The sequence below is a fragment of the Hippopotamus amphibius genome, chromosome 4 (assembly GCF_030028045.1).
Source record: "Hippopotamus amphibius kiboko isolate mHipAmp2 chromosome 4, mHipAmp2.hap2, whole genome shotgun sequence".
Taxonomy (NCBI): Eukaryota; Metazoa; Chordata; class Mammalia; order Artiodactyla; family Hippopotamidae; genus Hippopotamus; species Hippopotamus amphibius.
Window position 1 is genome coordinate 5,156,669 of NC_080189.1, and position 20,673 is coordinate 5,177,341.

Consider the following 20,673-nt stretch of genomic DNA (forward strand, 5'->3'; position numbering starts at 1 on the left):
CTTTCTCCGTAGAATATATTTAAGTTGATTTGGGGAAGTTTTAGTAAATATTATAAACAGTATCCTGCCATAGACACTAGGAATAATAGCCTCCCCTCTTGAGGAATGTATAATCTAATAGGGGAGCACTCTGGAAACGGGCGACGTCACGCACACCCATTTTGTGTTGCTTCTCCCCCCAGCTCCCGCCCCATGACAGCTGTGTTCTTCCTTAACCGCGTGATTGGTTTCTCCCCCCCGTTTCAATAGCAAATGCGTCAGAAGAGCAAGCAGCAGGCCAAGATCGAAGCCACGCAGAAGCTGGAGCAGGTGAAGAGCGAGCAGCAGCAGCAGCAGCAGCTTGGCCCCCAGCCCCTCCTGGGTCCGTCTGGCCCGGACACGCCGAGCAGTGGCATCCAGAGCCCCGGGACCCCTCAGCCTGGCAGCGGAAGTGTGTCTCCTGCACAGGCATTCCATAAGGACCTGTTTACAAAGCAGCTGCCCAGCACCCCCACGTCTGCATCATCAGATGATGTGTTTGTAAAACCGCAAGCTCCACCTCCTCCTCCAGCGCCGTCCCGGATGTCCGTCCAGGAGGGCCTGTCGCAGGCTCAGACTCCTCAGCCGCCTTCCCCGCAGGTGTTTTCCCCTGGATCTTCTAGCTCCCGACCACCATCTCCAGTGGATCCTTATGCGAAAATGGTTGGTACCCCAAGACCGCCTCCTGGGGGCCATGGTTTTTCCAGGAGAAATTCTGCACTGGTGGAAAACTGTGCACCTTTATCATCTGTATCGAGGCCGACGCAGATGAGCGAGACACCAGCTGACAGGCCATCCCCAGTCAGAGATCTGTGTTCTTCCTCCACAGCGAGTGGTGACCCCTATGCAAAGCCTCCAGACACACCTAGGCCTGTGATGACAGATCCGTTTCCCAAACCCTTAGGCCTACCGCTGTCTCCTGTAGTTTCTGAACAAACTGCAAAAGGTCCTCTAGCGTCCGGAACTAGTGACCACTTTAGTAAACCATCTCCTAGGGCAGATGTGTTTCAGAGGCAGCGGATGCCTGACCCATATGCTCGACCCTTGTTGACACCTGCACCTCTTGATAGTGGTCCTGGACCCTTTAAAGCTCCAATGCAGCCCCCACCATCCTCCCAGGATCCCTACGGGTCGGTGTCACCGGCAGCGAGGCGATTGTCTGTCGACCCTTATGAGAGGCCTGCTTTGACACCGCGTCCCGTAGACAGCTTTTCTCACAACCAGGCAAGTGACCCCTACGGCCAGCCCCCCCGGACCCCACACCCGGCCGCGAGCGACTCTTTTGCTCACCCTTCAAGGGCTTTTCCCCAGTCTGGAGCCGTGTCAAGGCCAACATCTCAGGACCCGTATTCCCAGCCTCCAGGAACTCCACGGCCCATTGTAGAGTCCTATTCCCAGCCCCCAGGGACATCTCGCTCCAATCCAGACCCATATTCTCAACCTCCTGGAACTCCCCGGCCCGGCACGGTCGACCCTTACAGTCAGCAGCCACCGACCCCGAGGCCGTCTGCACCAGCAGACTTGTTTGTTACATCTGCAGCTAACCAGAGGCATTCTGACCCGTACGCCCATCCTCCTGGGACACCAAGACCTGGAATTTCTGGTCCTTACTCTCAACCACCAGCAACACCAAGGCCAAGGATTTCAGAGGGTTTTACTAGGTCCTCGATGACGAGACCAGTCCTCATGCCAAATCAGGACCCTTTCCTACAGGCAGCACAAAACCGAGGAGCAGCCTTGCCTGGCCCTTTGGTAAGGCCACCTGATGCGTGTTCCCAGACCCCCAGGCCTCCTGGACCCGGTCTTGCAGACACTTTTAGCCATGGTTCCCCCTCTGCTCCTCGCGACCCCTACGATCAGCCTCCCATGACTCCGAGATCTCAGTCTGACTCTTTCGGGACAAGTCAGGTTGCCCGTGATGTCACCGACCAGCCGCGGCCTGGGTCAGAGGGGAGCTTCGGTGCGCCTTCCAACTCGCCCATGAGTGCTCAAGGCCAGCAGTTCTCTGGCGTGTCCCAGCTTCCCGGACCCGTACCAACCTCAGGAGTCACCGATACTCAGAGCACTGTAAACATGTCTCAAGCAGATACAGAGAAATTGAGACAGGTAAACAGGTTGAATGTTCTCGGATGTTTTAAATGTATTATTTGAGAAAGCTATTCGTTTTTATCGAATTTGAGTAATTTATATACAGATGTTAAAGTTGATCTGTTCTGTAGAATTTGTCATACTGCAGAGAAGAAAAATGAAATCAGTAAAATCAACACCAGTGAATTGGACTTACTCTTTATCTAATTTCAATCTTCATGAGTTCGTAGGAGAATTCTTCAATATGAAAGCTTCAGTTTTGTGATGGTTGTATGGCAAGAAAAAGGACCCGTATCAGCACTTTATTTTTTTTATAATTTAATGAATGAAGTGTAGCTAGTGTCTTATACTTCGAAGTGTTAAGACATTTTAAATATTACCATAGTCAAGTATTAGAAGCATTGAGACTTAAAAAACCATTACTTATCAGAAATCCAAGTCATTTTTTGTTTCTTTCCATTCAGCGACAGAAGTTACGTGAAATCATCCTCCAGCAGCAGCAGCAGAAGAAGCTGGCAGGTCGACAGGAGAAAGGGTCACAGGACCCAGGAGCAGTGCCTCATCCTGGGCCCTTGCAGCACTGGCAGCCAGAGAGTGTCAGCCAGGCTTTCACCAGGCCTCCACCCCCCTATCCTGGGAGCATCAGGTCTCCCATTGGCCCTCCTCTAGGGCCTAGATATGCTGTCTTCCCAAAAGATCCCCGTGGACCCTATCCTCCTGATGTCACTGGTATGGGGATGAGACCTCATGGATTTAGGTAATGCTTTTAATTGCATGCCAGATTGACTTGCTAATAGGAGAAGGGAATACACAACTGAAATTACCTTTTTTTTTTTTAACCATTTTTTAATTGAAGTATAGTTAATTTATAATGTGTTGCTTTCAGGTGTACAGCAAAACAATTCATTATTTTATATATGTATGTGTATGTATATACATTCTTTGAAGTTACTCTTAAGAAGTTGTTGCTATTTTTTACTTGATCCCTTTTAGATATAATCAGTGTTATTTTCCACTAATGAGAGGTCATGGATTTTTTTTTTAAAACCTCTAAGTACTCTACAGACTCTAAAAGCATTCCCTTTGCTATTAAATATTGATTGTACTAGTGTTACATTACAACCGCAATGATGTAGTTTATCATAGCAGTCAAATCTCTGAACTGTAACTGCTGTATTCAGTCACAGCCTCCTGGGATGTGAGGAGTGAGGAATACTTTCTCCTCAGATTTTTAATTTTAATTTGCATTGTAAATACTTGTGGAAATTTCCGAATCGAAAGGATGTTTTCCTGTAGGAACTTTTCGTGATGAGACAGTGTTGTAAAGTTAGTGGTTTCCATTTTTGTAGTGGTTAGTAGACAGGTCAAAGCCAAATGTGAGCCTGAGTTATAATAAGGAAGGAGGTATTTCTTTAACATAGGCTTTTCGTTTTATTAGGTATATTTTTTAGTCTAATACCTACCTCCATGTTAAAGTCTTACCCTTATTTTCCTTTTCTTTCTCCTTACTTTTGCTTGTTGCTCTGTTTTATGTTTATTTGTAAATTGCCTTTAGTTTTTTCTAGAATGAGGTACACTGTAAACTATTTCTGTGATTTACTCATTTACTAAATCTTAACAGATAATCCCTATCATTGTTTGTCTTACTACACCCTGTCCTCATTCCTTTCACGCAAATAGGTTAACCTGTCCAGTCATCGTGCCTTTATTTTCTTATGTGCAGAGGCCTATAAGTCTGTGTAGTACAGTTCGTTAGACCTGCGGTCTTCATTCAAGCATCCCCTCAAATCACCTTCCTCCCTATCATAGCCTCCCCAGTATAGAAAAGAGGCATGGACTCCTTTGCAATTCCAATAGTATATGCTGATTGCTAAATATTGATTCCGTCTGCTTGGTGGCTTTGCTTTGTCTTCTTCTTTGTTATCTGTTAGGTCATAGGTCATTAAAGCTCAGATATGGTATTTATTATAGGGTACTTGGCAAAAATTTATTTGCATATAGATGTTTTATAAGTAGTTTCTGATGGTGATAATTGTGTTTTTGGTAAGTCGTATTTGGCACATGATTTTGTGTCTGTGTTTAATCTAAAACTTTTCCTTTTTATCAATCTAACTCTAAATGCAACATAATACTTTATATTAACTGCATGCTTTTAAAATTTCTTCTTTTAGATTTGGATTTCCAGGAGGTGGCCATGGCACCTTGTCAGGTCAGGAGCGCTTCCTTGTGCCTCCTCAACAGATACAAGGACCTGGAGTTCCTCCACAGCTGAGAAGATCTGTATCCGTAGACATGCCCAGGCCTTTAAATAACTCACAAATGAATAATCCAGGTGGACTTCCTCCACATTTCCCACCACAGAGTCTGCCAGTTCAGCAACATAACATACTGGGCCAAGCGTTTATTGAACTGAGACACAGGGCCCCTGATGGAAGGCCTCGGATGCCCTTCACTGCTTCTCCTGGCAGCGTTGTAGAGGCACCTTCTCATCCAAGACATGGAAACTTCATTCCCCGGCCGGACTTTCCAGGCCCTAGACACACAGACCCCATGAGACGACCGTCCCAAGGTCTCCCTCATCAGTTGCCTGTGCATCCAAATTTGGAACAGGTGCCACCATCTCAGCAAGAGCAGAGCCACCCTGTCCATCCATCCTCTGTGGTCATGAGGTCTCTCAGTCACCCCTTGGGTGGTGAGTTTTCAGAGGCCCCCCTGTCAACATCTACGCCAGCTGAAACAACATCTGATAATTTACAGATAACCACCCAGTCTTCTGACGGTCTCGAAGAGAAGCTTGATTCTGATGACCCATCTGTCAAAGAATTAGATGTTAAAGACCTCGAGGGGGTTGAAGTCAAAGACTTAGATGATGAAGATCTTGAAAATTTGAATCTAGACACAGAGGATGGCAAGGGAGATGAACTGGATACTTTAGGAAATTTGGAAGCCAATGATCCCAACCTGGATGACCTCTTACGGTCAGGAGAGTTTGATATCATCGCCTATACAGATCCAGAACTTGACCTCGGAGATAAGAAAAGCATGTTTAATGAGGAACTAGACCTTAATGTTCCAATCGATGACAAGTTAGATAATCAGTGTGTATCTGTTGAGCCCAAGAAAAAGGAGCAAGAGGACAGAAGCGTGGTTCCTTCTGAGAAACGCTCTCCTTGGAAGAAATCCCCTGTTAGCAGTGAGATTAAAACAGAAGTACCGTCTCCACATTCTACCGGGGAAACCACATGTGAAAGTGAGAAGAGTGAGGAGGGTAAAGATACTGTTGACACGCCCTGCACACAGGCCTCTGCTCCTGCAGCCGGGGGCGATGGGGCAGAGGCCGCCCTGCCATCCTGCGCTGCAGATCTGCCCGCGGAGAGCAGGGACCGAGAAACGGCTGGCTCCGGCTCGGGCGCTGGCGGGTCTGCTCCGCGGCCTGCTGAAGACGCGAGGAGCTCTTGCGGGATACCTGGGTCAGCTCCAGTTCTCACAAGTTTGCTTGCTAATGGAAACCCCGATAATGCGGACGCTAGGCCGCTGGGGTCTCCACCAGCCCCCTTGCCGGCCTCACCGGCGCGTCACGGGTCGAGTCTGCCCCCGCCTCTGATGACACCGCCCGGGCGTGTTTTGGATGGTAGCCTGAGTTCTCATGTGGCAGTGGTCCCCAGACGAAACCATACTTTCCCTCAGGGCGTGCCGGTGAATGCAGGATTCATCCAGGGTCAGCCAACGGGGAATCACAGTTTCGGGACAGGAAAACCTGCGAGTCAGGCTGTGCCACTGACCGGTCAGTCTGGTACCAGTGGCATGTCTGCACCCCAGCAGCTCATGGTTCCTCAGACGTTAGCCCAGCAGAGTAGAGAGAGGCCCCTCCTTCTGGAGGAGCAGCCTCTCCTCCTGCAGGATCTTTTGGATCAAGAGAGACAAGAACAGCAACAGCAAAGGCAGATGCAAGCCATGATCCGTCAGCGGTCTGAACCGTTCTTCCCCAACATCGGTAGGGGTTCCTCAGAGTTTCAGAAATAATTACTGTGGGCATTGGGTGGAACGCAGTATGCTTACAAGATTTCTGTATTAAATTGCATGTGGACTAGAGCACTGAGGGGGCCATATTTCTATGCCTCCTTCAGCTTTGAAATGAAGGTGATTAAGAGTTTTAGATCTCTCCCAGGTAAATCAAGAGATTCAAAACTCTGAATTTTAGACCTTCTCAGTGTATCTTTTATGGGATTGTTTAATAGAAATAAATCTCTCTTAATTTCTGCCTTCTAACCATTATTACCATGTATTTTTAGAGTCATTGGAACGTGAATTATGCACAGTGAATGCTTGGCAATTTTTTTGGTCATATAAAGCTCTGTTACTTAGTTCCAATAGCTTAGTAATCTGGGGAACCCCCCGCCCCCCAACAAAACAGCAGTGCAGTAAAAATACCTCTTTCTAAGAGAAAGAATTTGCACAGGACACACGTCCAAGGCATGCTTTCTTCTGAACAGTAAAATTGACCTGTCCTGCGTACAGCACCAATTCCATCATATTGGTCCATTTCTTTTTTATTCATATGCAAAGAGGGCTTTTATCAGTAGTCTATCCTTATTGTTAGAAATTGATACATTTTTTTCGTAAAGAGTAATAACCAGTTTAGTGGAATTCCTTGGTATTGGTAGTAACTGCAGATTCTCATTCATGGTGGAACATTGCTAAAGAAGCACTTCTGCTTGGCATTGTGAACGTTTGGATGGAAGGACTTGCACTGCTTTAGATTATTGCTGTAATCTGCCTTATATTTGACAAGCACCTTATTGTGATTCTTGCAGGACTGAGGTATTAAAAGTGTGGATCATTTAGATGGGATTAAATTCAGGATGAGGTTCTTGCCATCTCATAATTCCTTACCTAGTACAGAGACCTGTAATAGTGATTATTAACTAGGAATAAGTGTAAGTTACATAATGTTTGTGATAGTAATGTTACCTCTTAGTGTCACTTGAGTCAAGTACTATGAAATAAGTAACTTTAAAATATGTTTCTTCTTTAGATTTTGATGCAATTACAGACCCTATAATGAAAGCCAAAATGGTGGCCCTCAAAGGCATAAATAAAGTAATGGCACAAAACAATATGGGCATGCCGCCAATGGTGATGAACAGGTAGGTGGAGGCGTTTCTCCTTCTCACTGGGCACCAAGGAGTGCATGAAACTAGTACTAGTTACTAGAAGGAGCATGTAGTAACTCCCAACTTGTATTCTAGGAATGAACAAGAAATATTTCAGTTGGTTGTAATGTCACCTGAATATGGTCAAGTGCAAAGTGCTGGACTAACGTAAAGTTTGAATTTCTGTCTGTTTCAGGGCAAACATAATAGAACATCATAGGATGGTTTGAAAGATTGACATGATTAAGCAGGAAATTCAAAGTATTTAAGTGTCTGCTTGTTTAAATACCTTTAGAGTAGTTAATGCTGACCAGAAGCTGCTTGGGACAGAGAGCCTTCATCCCGAATAGGTGTGGAGGAGAGGATTAGCAGGAAGAAAGAAATTAAACTGTTCTGTGCTGAGAGCAGAAGATAGTTTATGTCAGCCTGTGAATATTTTTTATTCCATCAGAGGACATTTCAGAGTTAGCATTTGAAAACTTTATAAACCTTTTCCGTATTGGTAGAAAAAATGGAAAATTATACATTAGGGGAGAAGGTGAGTTATTTGACTATCTGAATTTCTGAAATTAGGGTATTTATGCCCCCAAGGGGTATTAAGTAACTGCAGGCAGTGTTTCTTAAGTTTTGATCATGGACCATCATCAGAATTATATGGTAGTTTTTAAAAAAAAATGCAGGTTCGTTTACTCAACCACAGACTTACTGAATCAGAGTACCTGGAGATGGTGCTTGTACGTCTGTAGTTTTAGTGACCGCCATGGGCGACTCTCATATATATTGCTGTCTGAGAACCTCTGTTGATAGAGTAGGCGTAGAGACTCAGTTTAGCCTAATTATCTTGTTGAACGTGCATGGTTATGGAGTTGAATATGAAATCTGCATGAATTTAAGATAAACATGATCCTTCAAATAAATTGGGAATCCATAAAGGTACTTCGTTGAGATACTTGGGAAGTGGTTAAGAAGCATTGTTGAGATGAAAGAAGAGATTGTAGTTTCTAATGGTTTTCATTATTGCATAGTGTCTATTAATGCTATTTTTCTGTCACAGGGCTTCTTAACTTTTTTATGTCATGAACTTTTTTGACATTCCAGCGAATGTCTGAAAATGAACTCCTCAGAATATTTTAATGCAAAACCAAAACGTAGTATTACAGAGGAGATCAGTTATACTTGAAATATAGTTATTTAAACGTAAAAGTTACGGCATATGTGCTTCTCTGATACATTAATACATTTGGCAGTAGGTCCAATAGCTACTATAATTTCAAAATAGTGATGCACCTAAATGACCTACTGGGTATGTGCAGCAACTGTTGCTATGGAAGTGATGTGAGTTCTATTGGTGAAAAGTCACAGTACTGCTGATAATATTGTAGTTTGCTGTGTATAGTCAGACTAGAAGGAAATGCTAAATTTAATTCCACCCTTTACTTTAAAATATGGACCTGAGAATCAGAACCCCTGCTCCTTCAGCATCATGTCTAGAAAGTGGAGATGTTGGTCCCTCCTTCAAGTGGTGTCATGAGTTGACTGAGGGTGATAGACAGTGAGTGCTGTCTGCAGTAAGATCGTTCCACACCAGGGCTGCAGTGGGGCCAGGGGCAGCAGATGAGGCAAAGAGCTGAGTCAAAAAATTAAGAAGCATGTGCTCCAAATTCTAATACTACATAGATATTAATGTTCAATGTTTGATAAATAATTTGAAAATATATCGTGTTATGTTGAAGCATTTGGTAATTGTAGGGACAGTGTTATCATCAAAGCAGTAATGTTTCTGTGAAGTTTTTAATTAGAATAAGCAACATTTTGCCAGATATTTTTAGCCAGATAGACTTTTTCTTGGTCAGCGACCAGCTTTTGATTTGCGTCAACATTTATATATAAAAATGTATGAAACTTCTTAATTGAGATACATCTTTTGTTTTAGAGTGCAAAAATCTAAGCTGCCAACTATTTTTAAATAAAGATTGGAACAAATAATTTTCTTAGAATTTGTGTAATAAAACTGTGTCCTCATTATTATTTTTAATCTAAAAGACTTGAATTAACTGTAAGGTATGATGAGGCGCGTGACAGAGTGGAGTCTCTGGAATAGCCTCACTGCATGGCAGCCCCACTAGCCGCCGTGGGGAAGGCTTCTTAATCTCCCTTAGTCTTCCTTTTCATCATGAGTAAAATGAGGGCAGTAAGAATCCACACTTCACAGAATTGTGTAGTGCGGTTGGGACACAAAAAACAGGGCTCAAGTAAATGTTTTTGATGAGGAAGACATGCCATTACCCTTTCTTCCCTGAAAGAGAAAATCGTTTAGCACTTAAAAATAATGTTAGTTCCAAATGCCTATCATTTGATGCTTAGTACTTGCTTTTCACAGGTTCCCCTTTATGGGCCAGTCGGTGACTGGAGCACAGACTGGGGACGGCCAGACTCTCCTTCCACAGGCAGTTACTCAGGTATTGCTACTTGTCACTAGTCACTGCAGAATGCACGTTTTCCTGTGTCTCTCGCTATTCTTTATAGTGAGGCCTCTTCTAGAAAATAGTAGAAGTCCTAGAACACTGCCAGAATGTATTTATATTATTGGCTTAGCAGAAATAAAGGCATTTTATTATTTTTTAAGGGAAGACAAGTTAAGGTTAAAAAATTGACAATTTCTGAAAAGGATCTGTGTATTTAAGGGTAGAAGGTCACTTGGAGGGAAACCAGCTGCTTAGGGTTGGGGGTTTGCTTTTATTTACTTCTAACTCCACAGAGACATATTCACATCCTGCATTTTAGAATTCATTCATTACATTTAAATGTAAAACGGCTACAAATTATATAAAATAATGATTATAATCATTTTATTTAGACACAGACAGTCATGTTCTATAGTTTATTCCTGGGAATAATTTAGTTTTTGAAGTATTTACTACTCAGCAGTCAGCTTTAAAAAGTGTAAATATTTAAATATTTACTGTCAGACAATGTCCAGGAAAGTAGAGTTGCTCATTTCATACTGTGTTTTCTTCAATTTTTTTTTCCCCCCAATATCTGCCTGGATGGGGCCTGGGAAGAGCAAGCTACCTACTTTCTATATGTCTTTTTGGCACTTTCTTTTTTGCCCTGCCAGTTATGCTTTAGATTAATTATGCTGATAAATATATTCTTTTCATTAAGAAAGAGAGACTATCTGACACAGTGGAAAAAGCATAGGCTTCATAACTGAGTTTTAAAATAATCTGAGTTCCACTGTGAGCTTATTGTGCAACTTTGGGCAAATTTTTTACCTTCTGTTTTCTAATCTTTCAAATGTTACAGCACCTGCTTTGCAGGAGTATATGGTTTACATGTAGTGCGTTCTGGGGGCTGGTATCCTTTGTGGTGGTTACCTTGTGTACAGCTCGTGTCTAACAGAATTTGTGACAACTAGGTAAATGCTTTTTCACAGTTAACTTTATTTATCAGATGGTTGCCAGGGAATTGTGAAGTAACTATTTATTTTAAGATCTCCCTGGAAAAAATAAGACATTTAATGAGAAAATAAGAGTAACATTTTAAATTAGTATATATTTGTTTTATTATTTATGTCTGAACAAGAGACATTGGTTCTTGTTTATAAATAACTTCGTGCTGTGGAGTGGAATTTAGTAAATCTGGAACCCGTGTTTGTGTCTTAGTTGTAGAAGAAACCAGGTAGATGTCATCAAAAAGTGGGGTTTTACGTGGATCTTTAGCTAAGTATAGTACTAGCACTATTTGATGTGCCCTACTATTACATTTCTGATGAATGACGCTTACTGCAAACCTACTTGTTTTTCAGTTGAAATCTAGCAAATATAGCAGTTCAGAGATAGTTTAAAATTTTCAGAAATTAGCTGTCACCACAAAATTCATTCTACTTTTTATAAAAATGAAAGCCTTAAAGATGTGATAAGAAATTAAAGTTCTTTTCCGCTTCCATTTCTTTTTCTTTTTTCTTTTTTTTTCATTTTTTTTTTTAAAGTTTTTTTCCCCTTGAACTGAAATGTGGAATAAACCTATTTGTAAATTTTACTTATTTTAGGATGGCAGTATAACACATCAGATTTCTAGGCCTAATCCTCCAAATTTTGGTCCAGGCTTTGTCAGTAAGTATAAATCTAATCAGTTACATGTTTTCTGGGGATTGCTTGTTTGCACTTTGTGTTCTCTTAAAATCTTGGAGTTAGTTTAGGTGTGTTATTTTAAGTGGAAGTGCCCTCATCTTTTATTAAACATCACTGCCCTATTAGGCATCTTTTCCTCAAGGCATGTATTTCTTTTCGTTGCTTTTTTTTTTCTGTGCATGAATAATTATGGTTAGAGATAAATATTTTAATACAGAAAAACCATCTTCCCCATTCTCTTGTGTTGCTGCTATTTTTGTATGTAAATTGGGCACTTTACAATCTGTAGAATTAAACCACTTCTTTTCTAATGACTGTCTGCCTAAGTGACAAGGACACTAAATGGGAACAACAAAGGGAGTATGCTTGGAGATAAGCTGGGTTAGCAGCATGGTGTGAAGTCAGGGATGCAGGATGCCATTGGATGCTTTCTAGTTACCTTCAGGGGTCCCAAGGTGGTTCAGGCTAGCATTGACAGTTCTCCCCAGACTGAACCTTTCTGAAATCTTCAGACTGTTTAGCTAACTTTTTTTTCACCATTATTTTTCATTTTGCTCACCTCTGCTCTCCTGGTTCCAGAAACCAGAAAGGCTTTCCTTGCGGTAGGTCTCATTCTACCAGAAGCAGAACTTCTGAAATCTTGTGAAAAAGCCTGTTCTTGAAAAATGCCCTTCAAATTTAGTAGACTAGATTTCAAGTTCATACGTGTACTGGAACTTCTGGGTTTAAGAGCAAACCCAAAGTCTGACCTTTTGACATTACCCCTGCATTAATTATTTTAATTTGAATACATATTTGCATTAAAAACAAGTAAACAACTATAACCAACTGGCTTTTTCTGGCTTTATTGTGCCCATTGGCTTTGGTTGGATTCTTATTGTATGACAATATTCTGTTATCATTGATGTAATTTTTCAGCTGATGTCCTTCTTGGAATTGTATTTATTCATTTCTTTGTCTTAAAGTGAGTCCAAAAGGTATATTCTGAATTTCACAACCATAAGATGACTTTTTTTTTTTTTTCGAACTTGGCATCAGTGCAGTGGAGTGCCCTTAAAGAATTAAGAAGGAATATTGCTACAAGATGAAGAGATACAACTATTTGGGGAGATATTAATGACAGTCATACAAGTGGAAAAGATTTTACTTGATTAATGGCTTATTTATAGAAGTATAAATGGTGGAATTCATAAAAAATACCAGTGTTTTTAACTTATGGATTTCCTTTATAAAACAGACTTCATGTTGGTCCTTTCTAAAACTTTCTAGGTTCCCTCCCTCTTAGTTTAGGACATATTTTCACTATTGAGAAATAGGGGAAACCCTATAAACTTAGGAAAATTAGCATGGAAAATGATACCTAATCCATGCTCTGGACCTTAATAAGATATGTCTTACTTTGTCTCTTCAAAATCTGTAAAGTTGAATTAATCAAGTACAAGTGTAGTTTAATACATAGTTTGGCTTATGGGTTAGAGAATTTGATAGTTCAGTAGATAAAAAAGTTTCCATTAGATAAGTCTTCTGCTTTTCAGAAATTGGGTTTTTATAGTATTTGTAAGTACAAAGTTAGCCTGTGTCCTAACAATATGCATTCTTTGGTTTTCTTAAATATTTTTCTAAAATCTTCTGCTTTATGGTTACATTATGGTCTAATATTTAGTATTATGTTTTCAAAATATCTACTACAAGGTCATAATGAAACTGTTTCCTTACAAAATAGATTTGTGTAACTTATATTGGACGCTTTAGAAAATTAACACAGATGAATTTTAATTTTTTTCCTCAGATGATTCACAACGTAAACAGTATGAAGAATGGCTTCAGGAGACCCAGCAGCTTCTTCAGATGCAGCAGAAATATCTTGAAGAACAAATCGGTGCACACAGGAAATCCAAGAAGGCCCTTTCAGCTAAACAACGCACCGCCAAGAAAGCCGGGCGCGAGTTTCCAGAAGAGGACGCAGAGCAGCTCAAGCATGTCACTGAGCAGCAAAGCATGGTTCAGAAGCAGCTAGAACAGGTGATAAATAGGTTTGCAAAGCAGAAACAGTCGTGAATGAGTAGAATGTCTTGGTCTGTCATTCGTTAATTATGAATGATTTCGATTGGTGTTAACGGTACACAGAGGGGCACTGTCAGAAGTGACAGCCCTGAGACCTCTTACTGACTGAAGAAGTAACAGCCCCCGTCCTTGCCCCAGAGTGTTCTCAGGTAGCACGCGCTTCTCGTAAGCGCCACTGCTGAGGTGGGTTCTCAGCATCCTGACTTGGGAGAACTGTTTTCATACTGGGTAGAGCCAGTGAGGTGCAGTCACTTCCCCTGTACCGAGAAGTCTTCAGCTTTCCCGAGGACAGCTCATGGGGAGAGCAGAGGCTCTCTGCTCAGACTGGACCTTTGCTTTGCCATGTACTTTGGGTCCCTAGTTTCTCATGGAATTTCAGATAGAGCATTGGAATCATTCTGGTGGTTTGTTTGTTTGTTTATCATAGTATGTTTTTATTAGTATTCCTTCTCAGTATCATTTTGGTCTTAAAGTGCATTGGTGGGCTTCCTAGGTGGCGCAGTGGTTAAGAATCCACCTGCCTATGCAGAGGTCACGGGTTCGATCCCAGCTCCAGGAAGATCCCACATGCCACGGAGCAACTAAGCCCGTGTGCCAAAAAAAACAAAAAACAAAAAACAAACAAACAAAAAAGTGCATTGGTATATCTTATGTAAAGGACTCATTCCTAAAAAATAAGACCTTTTTGCTGTTATCTTCTGTTAGGAATCTGATGTTTCTCAAAATGCTCATACTGAAATATTAGTTATACTTAAAAAAGAAGTAAAATTTAAAATTTTTACTTAAAATAACAATAATAGTGTTCAAAATGTGTTAAGTGGCCACTGTTAGGTATTTACCCAAATGAATTAAAAACTTAGGTTTACACAAAAGCATACACAAATATTGACAGCATCTCTAACATAACCACCAAAAACTAGGAACCCTTGAACTATCCCTTCAGTGGTGAAGGGTTGCACAAAGTGTGGTACCTTCATACGATGGAATACCACACAGGGATCAAAAAGAGTGCCTGTCGATACACACAGCTAGAGTGGGTATAAAGAACGTTATGCTGAGTAAAAGGAGCTCCTCCCGATAGGTTATATACTGATTCCATTTATAGAAAAGTTTTGAAAAGACAAAATTACGTACATGGACAGTAGTTGAATGGTTGCCAGCGCTTCGAGCTGAGGGAGGAGGGTTTGACAACAAAGGGGTAGCCTGAGGGATTTTATAGAACTCTTCTGTATCTTGGTTGTGGCCGATGGCCACGCTAATCTCCACCTGTGTTCAAGTTTGTAGACCTGAACACCAAACAGGGCGGTCTTGCTTTTGATGATCAATTTAAATTTGACTCCCAGTATTCATAGTTGAAAGGGAGGAGTTCGGAGTAGATGAACTCAGTAAAAATCACAGAAGTGCTTTCGGTGTAGTGAGCACGGTCACACACCCTGTATTACCTAAGTTCTCTATGACCTTCTGAACAAGGGAGTATCATTATCATCACTGTCCAACATGTGAGGAATCTGCTGAGTCACTGTGGAGGTAGGTGACATAGCTGATGGTTGCATCAGGGATTTGGACTCCACGCTGCCACAATAATGTCCCAACAATAAGCTGATTACAATATGATTCCCGTTGTTTAAAACTAGGACTATTCCAGAATAAGAGGCTTCCTTTCTATTTAAATTTACTTTATGGGGCCATGTTTATTTCAAGTAAAAATGCTTTTAAGGATTTCTTTATAAGTTATTTTTAGCCTTTTTAATGCCTTCTGGTATTTTTATTTAAGTTTTTTATGATGAGGGCCTACTTTTTGCGTATCCATGGATGAAATCCTACTTAGAAGCTAATACTATACTTGGAAAATAGGACACATCATCTGTTACTGTGTAGTTGCCCGCAGTCCGGTGTGATCTTATTAAGATAAGCCATGTTTCTAAGGGAATTTTAAAATGTCACAGATCACCGCCTTCTGTGTTCCAGTTAGCATCCTGGGTGCTTTCTGTGTGTTGATACTCATTCACCAACCCAGTGGTAGCTAGTAAGCCAGTCAGGAAAGAGATGAAAAGAAGCAGGAGGTACCAGCTACTGGAAAACAGACCAGAACCATTATGTGCAGAGAATATGCAAGTCTGCCTGGGAAACTGTTGAAAATAAGTTGAGAAACGGTTAGAACTGGCTCAGGATACTAGCACAGTATACACAAATTGAGTGATTTGGGAGCTCTGTACAGCACCTTCCACCCCTGTCTCCCAGCTCCCTGAGTGAGGTGGTACGTCCTTAGGACACACTTGTGTCTTTATTGAGACTGGCCCGTAGCATCTGCCCATGGGGTACAAAGGCTTTGGGGATTAATAACTGACACAGGTCAGTCATCATACCAGGGACCTGTTAGGAACTATTCAAAATATTACCTTAGAGCTTTTACGTGTTTCAGAAATTATAATTTGAATATGTTACCCATTAAATTCAAAGAGTTTTACCAATCTAGTCTTTTTAACCCGGAGGGGAGGACATGGCATATGTACTAGTAATTCATCTTGTTTTAACATGTACATTTTTGTATACTTAAGAAATGACGTCTTAACATGTTTAAATGGTTAAAGGTTGCGTTAAATCTGGCAGTCTAACTTTATGCATTAATGTAACTTCTAAGGCATCACAATTTGCTGATTCCTGTGTAGCCTTTGTTTATTGTTTTATTTTTTGTATGTAGTTTAAATAGTTTATGACTTTCAGAGAAAGATTTTCTTAATATTTCAGAAAAATGTTTTTCAAATTTGTTTTTGGTATTTCATATTTAGAACCATCCTATTATTGAAAAGCTTGGCAGCTTTAGTTGGTCAGTCCTTCCCCCACTCCACCCCCGTGGTGATTTTTGCCATTGCCCAAGCAAAATATTTTTGCCTCCAAAAGGTGTAACTGCCTTCTGTGTAACCTCTTCCCTAATCATCAGCCCGTGTTTTTACTTGGTACCTGTAGTACACCTAAATAAGGTTCGGTTTGATCATTCCAGATCCGTAAGCAACAGAAGGAGCACGCCGAGTTGATTGAGGATTACCGGATCAAGCAGCAGCAGCAGCAGTGTGCCGCGGCCCCGCCCAGCGTCATGCCCGCTGTCCAGCCCCAGCCGCCCCTGCTTCCAGGCGCCCCCCCGCCCGCCATGAGCCAGCCCGGCTTCCCCATGGTGCCTCCGCAGCTACAGCACCAGCAGCACACGGCGGTCATTTCTGGCCACAGCAGCCCTGCTAGAATGCCCAGCCTACCTGGATGGCAACCTACCAGTGCTCCTTCTCACCTCCCCCTCAATCCTCCTAGGATTCAGCCTCCGGTTGCCCAGTTACCGATAAAAACTTGCACACCAGCCCCAGGGGCAGTATCAAATGCAAATGCACAGAGTGGACCACCACCACGGGTGGAATTTGATGACAACAACCCCTTTAGTGAAAGTTTTCAAGAACGAGAACGTAAGGAGCGTTTACGAGAACAGCAGGAGAGACAGCGAATCCAGCTCATGCAAGAAGTAGACAGACAGAGAGCTCTGCAGCAGAGGATGGAAATGGAGCAGCACGGCCTGATGGGCTCAGAGCTGAGTAGCAGGACACCTGTGTCCCAGATTCCTTTCTACAGTTCTGACCTGCCCTGTGACTTTATGCAGCCCCCAAGACCCCTGCAGCCGTCTCCACAGCACCAACAGCAAATGGGGCAGGTTTTACAGCAGCAGAATATACAGCAAGGATCTATGAACTCACCCCCAACCCAGAATTTCGTGCAAACCAATGAGCGAAGGCAGATAGGACCTCCCTCATTTGTTCCTGATTCACCATCAGTTTCTGGCGGAAGCCCGAATTTCCATTCTGTGAAGCAGTTACATGGAGGTCTTCCTGGGGCCAGCTTCCAGCCATCCCCGGCAAGGCCTCCTTTTACTCCTGCTTTACCTGCGGCACCTCCGGCGGCTAACAGCAGTCTCCCCTGTGGCCAAGACCCCGCCGTAACCCATGGACAGAGTTATCCAGGATCAGCCCCATCTCTCATTCAGCTGTATTCTGATATAATCCCAGAGGAGAAAGGGAAAAAGAAAAGAACAAGAAAGAAGAAGAAAGACGATGATGCGGAATCTACCAAGGCACCTTCTACTCCCCATTCAGACATAACGGCTCCGCTGACTCCAAGTGTCTCAGAAACTACCTCCACTCCTGCAGTGACCACACCCGGTGAGCTTCCTCAGCAAGGAGAACCCGAGTTGGCGGAACCAGGTGGCCCGTCACCTCCTAACACGGCAGCAGCGGGCCCACTGTGCACAGAACCGGAGAACAAACCGCCCAGCGGTGACTTCGCACAAGGAGCCCCAAATCAGCGGACCTGTGCAAATTCAGAGGCGGATAAGCTCTCCATCGAAACCCCTGCCGCCACCGAGGAGATAAAACTGGAGATGGCTGAGCCGGAGCAGTGCCCGGGCCAAGATGGGCCTGAACCGGAGGAGCGCCCCGGGGATCAGGTCAAAGAAAAGGCTGCGGCCGGTGCCGCCTGCACAGGGCAGAGTCCTCCCTGTCCTGCTGGCGCTCCTGCTGCCAAGGGAGATTCGGGCAATGAGCTTCTGAAGCACCTGCTGAAAAATAAAAAGGCATCTTCCCTTCTAAATCAGAAACCTGAAGGTGGCTTCTGTTCAGAAGACGACTGTACGAAGGATAGCAAACTGGTTGAGAGGCCAAACCCAGCCGACGTGGTAAGTGTGGCTCAGGAAAGCTACAGCCTACTTCTTTTCCCTTTTGTCTTATGTTATGGTTACAGCAGATGAGTGCCTGGTTAGCACGGCCTTGCTTTCAGCACTCTCTTATAACCTTTCTACTCTGGAGTGAAGAAACGTGGACCTCATGTTTTGATTTATACCCATAAACTGTGTCAAGTAATAACTTGTTTACTGTGTTTTTCAAAAGCCAAAGAGCTGGAGGGTAGTGCGTTTCATATGTAACACGTGCCTGTCAGCTGATAATCACCACAGCAAGTGTGTGTGTGTCCTGACTGCAGACGGCGTGCAGTCTCCATGGATCTCTTTGAAATACAGAAAATAGCTCACACACCCCTGGGGACTCAGGAATAACCCACATTGGGAATCCATTCTGTTGCAAAGTATTCATACTTAATATCACATAAACACAGTTTTACATGGAGATGCTATTTTATCTTTGTAGTTTTCTATGTGTCAATATTTTGCCCTTTTTAAGTTATAAAGCATTGCATTTGCTTTTGTTTTTTCATTTGTATGAAGAACTTTCTTGTAAATAGGCCTTTACAAGATTCCTTCTCCTGCGTTTCAGTGAACTTCCTTGACATAGTTCCCAAACTGGGGTTTTCTAGGTTGTAGGAATTGGTCCACTTGTCTTATCTTTCAGAAGCTGCTGTGCTGTAGCTGTTGTATGCGTAAAGCTTTCCCTACAGCGCTTCTCAAATTAGATTTTTAATTTTTCATTGTTTTAATTGAATGAGGTGGAGTGGTATATTTAGTTGTACAGATTTGCAGTTTTAAGATTGTTAATGAAGCCATCAGTTTTGCAGATGTTGGCTTACTCTGTTTCCTCTTACTTGTCTGATTCCGTAGAGGTTGAGTGCTGACCCCATAGGTTCATGTAATTTTTGTGAATTTTGGTGGTGATGCTTTTCCAGTCATAGTTGTCACGAGCAAATAGGCCCGACCTCGAGCCACTTAGTCCGCTGCGTCCTCTGCCGCTAGGGATACGGGGCTACTTGCAGTCCCTGAGTGTCTTTCTCGTTTCACCCTTCTGTATGTGGGCATGTGCTGCTGTTTCTGCCTGCTGTACTCTCCCTTCTTGTTTTTATGTCTGGCCAATATCTTTGTCTTTAAGACTCAGTTCTGGAATCATCTTCTCCAGATACCTTTCTCAGCTCAGCCCGTCTTAAGTAAGTGGATGCCCATGTGCTCACTTAGCAGTTTCTCTAGCACCATTGAGCGTGGACGGCTCCTGGAAGGGTGTAGACTGCATCCTGAGCACCTTTCTATCTCTGTACCTAATGCAGCACGTACCACATAGCTGGTACTCAGTGGATCGAGTCAAGTCCTAATACTGGTGATTGTGAGAAATATGTATATTCAGTGTTGTGATAGAAAAAGGGATGCGATCAGTTAGTATATATATAAATGTTTGGACTGTGTCACATGTTCTTATGTCCATCTGGGAGGGCAGCAAGGGGTGGGGCCCTAGGTTACCAGGGGTGACGCCTCCTTAACCACACTCTAGGGGTTACGCTGTGCTGAGCACTTGCCCTGAGATACGGCAGGCACAAGTTATCATTCCCATTTTACAGATGATGAAACCTATTTACTTCCTAGTCAAACGTAAGACAGTAGTTGTGGCTGTAGCTGGACAGGCCCAGTCTTTCCTCCATGCTGAGGATGTGTGTTTTCTCACACACAAGCTGGCATTAGTTGTAGTGTAAGGGTAAAGCCTTTGGAGGCTTTGAGAGCTCACACCGCTCAGCTTGCGTTCAACCCGTGTTTCTTCTCTTTCCAGGGTGCAGCCTGGGCGGGTCAGGCTTTCTGTGCTTCAGTTTCCTCATCTGTGAAGTAGGATTGATGATGCTATCACTGGGTTGCTGTTCGTGATGTTTATGTAAAAAGGTGTTGCATCCCCGTGACCTGCCAGTTGACATGTCTAGGAATCTGGCAAGGATTATGTAAAATCCTAACATGTGCAAAGATGTGACCACACGAATAGCTAAGAATGGCTTTGTCTTTACTAACAGATAAAAATAAGAGAAAACATCCTAAATCCACTACTGTAGTTATTGCTTAGATTATTGTTCCTGTATATCTGTATCTGAATGATATACAGATTTTTGTAGCCATTAAAAGTTGTTATATACGAATGTTTCATGTCATGGTGAACAAACTGCATGTCAAGTTGAAAAGGCAGCCATCAGAATAAAAGAATACTGAGTGTGTTTCGTTGTGTTTCTAACGAAATTATATGTAGGCATAGATAAGAGATTGAAAACAAATACATTAAAATGTGAACTCTTCCTATCTCAGGCAAACTCTTGGATGAGTTTTAACTCTTTTGTGTTCCCGTGTAATTAAAAGTATTCTTTGAACTGTAGTAACCGCTGCTTTTGAGGGTGGTTGTGAGGATTAGAGAAGCCTGACCCTGCCGCGCCCCTAACAGGCGGCTGCGTTGTTCTCCTGTACGCCAGCAGGAGGTGCTCGGGCCTTGCTG

At 42.7% G+C, this 20,673-nt stretch overlaps 1 protein-coding gene across 19 annotated transcripts in view; it reads left to right on the forward strand.

The window, feature by feature from the left end:
* KMT2C (lysine methyltransferase 2C) overlaps positions 1–20,673 on the forward strand; it is a 268,850-nt gene that overhangs the window by 226,705 nt on the left and 21,472 nt on the right. For all 19 annotated transcript variants that reach the window (XR_009053403.1, XM_057733880.1, XM_057733884.1 and 16 more), the window contains 8 exons: positions 250–2,124; positions 2,571–2,863; positions 4,278–6,100; positions 7,142–7,253; positions 9,640–9,718; positions 11,311–11,374; positions 13,182–13,414; positions 16,458–18,167. Coding sequence is in view for 18 of the 19 variants with exons in the window: in XM_057733880.1 (XP_057589863.1) it covers positions 250–2,124; positions 2,571–2,863; positions 4,278–6,100; positions 7,142–7,253; positions 9,640–9,718; positions 11,311–11,374; positions 13,182–13,414; positions 16,458–18,167 (6,189 nt within the window). In the remaining variant the exon portion in view is untranslated. The remainder of the gene's footprint in view (positions 1–249; positions 2,125–2,570; positions 2,864–4,277; positions 6,101–7,141; positions 7,254–9,639; positions 9,719–11,310; positions 11,375–13,181; positions 13,415–16,457; positions 18,168–20,673) is intronic.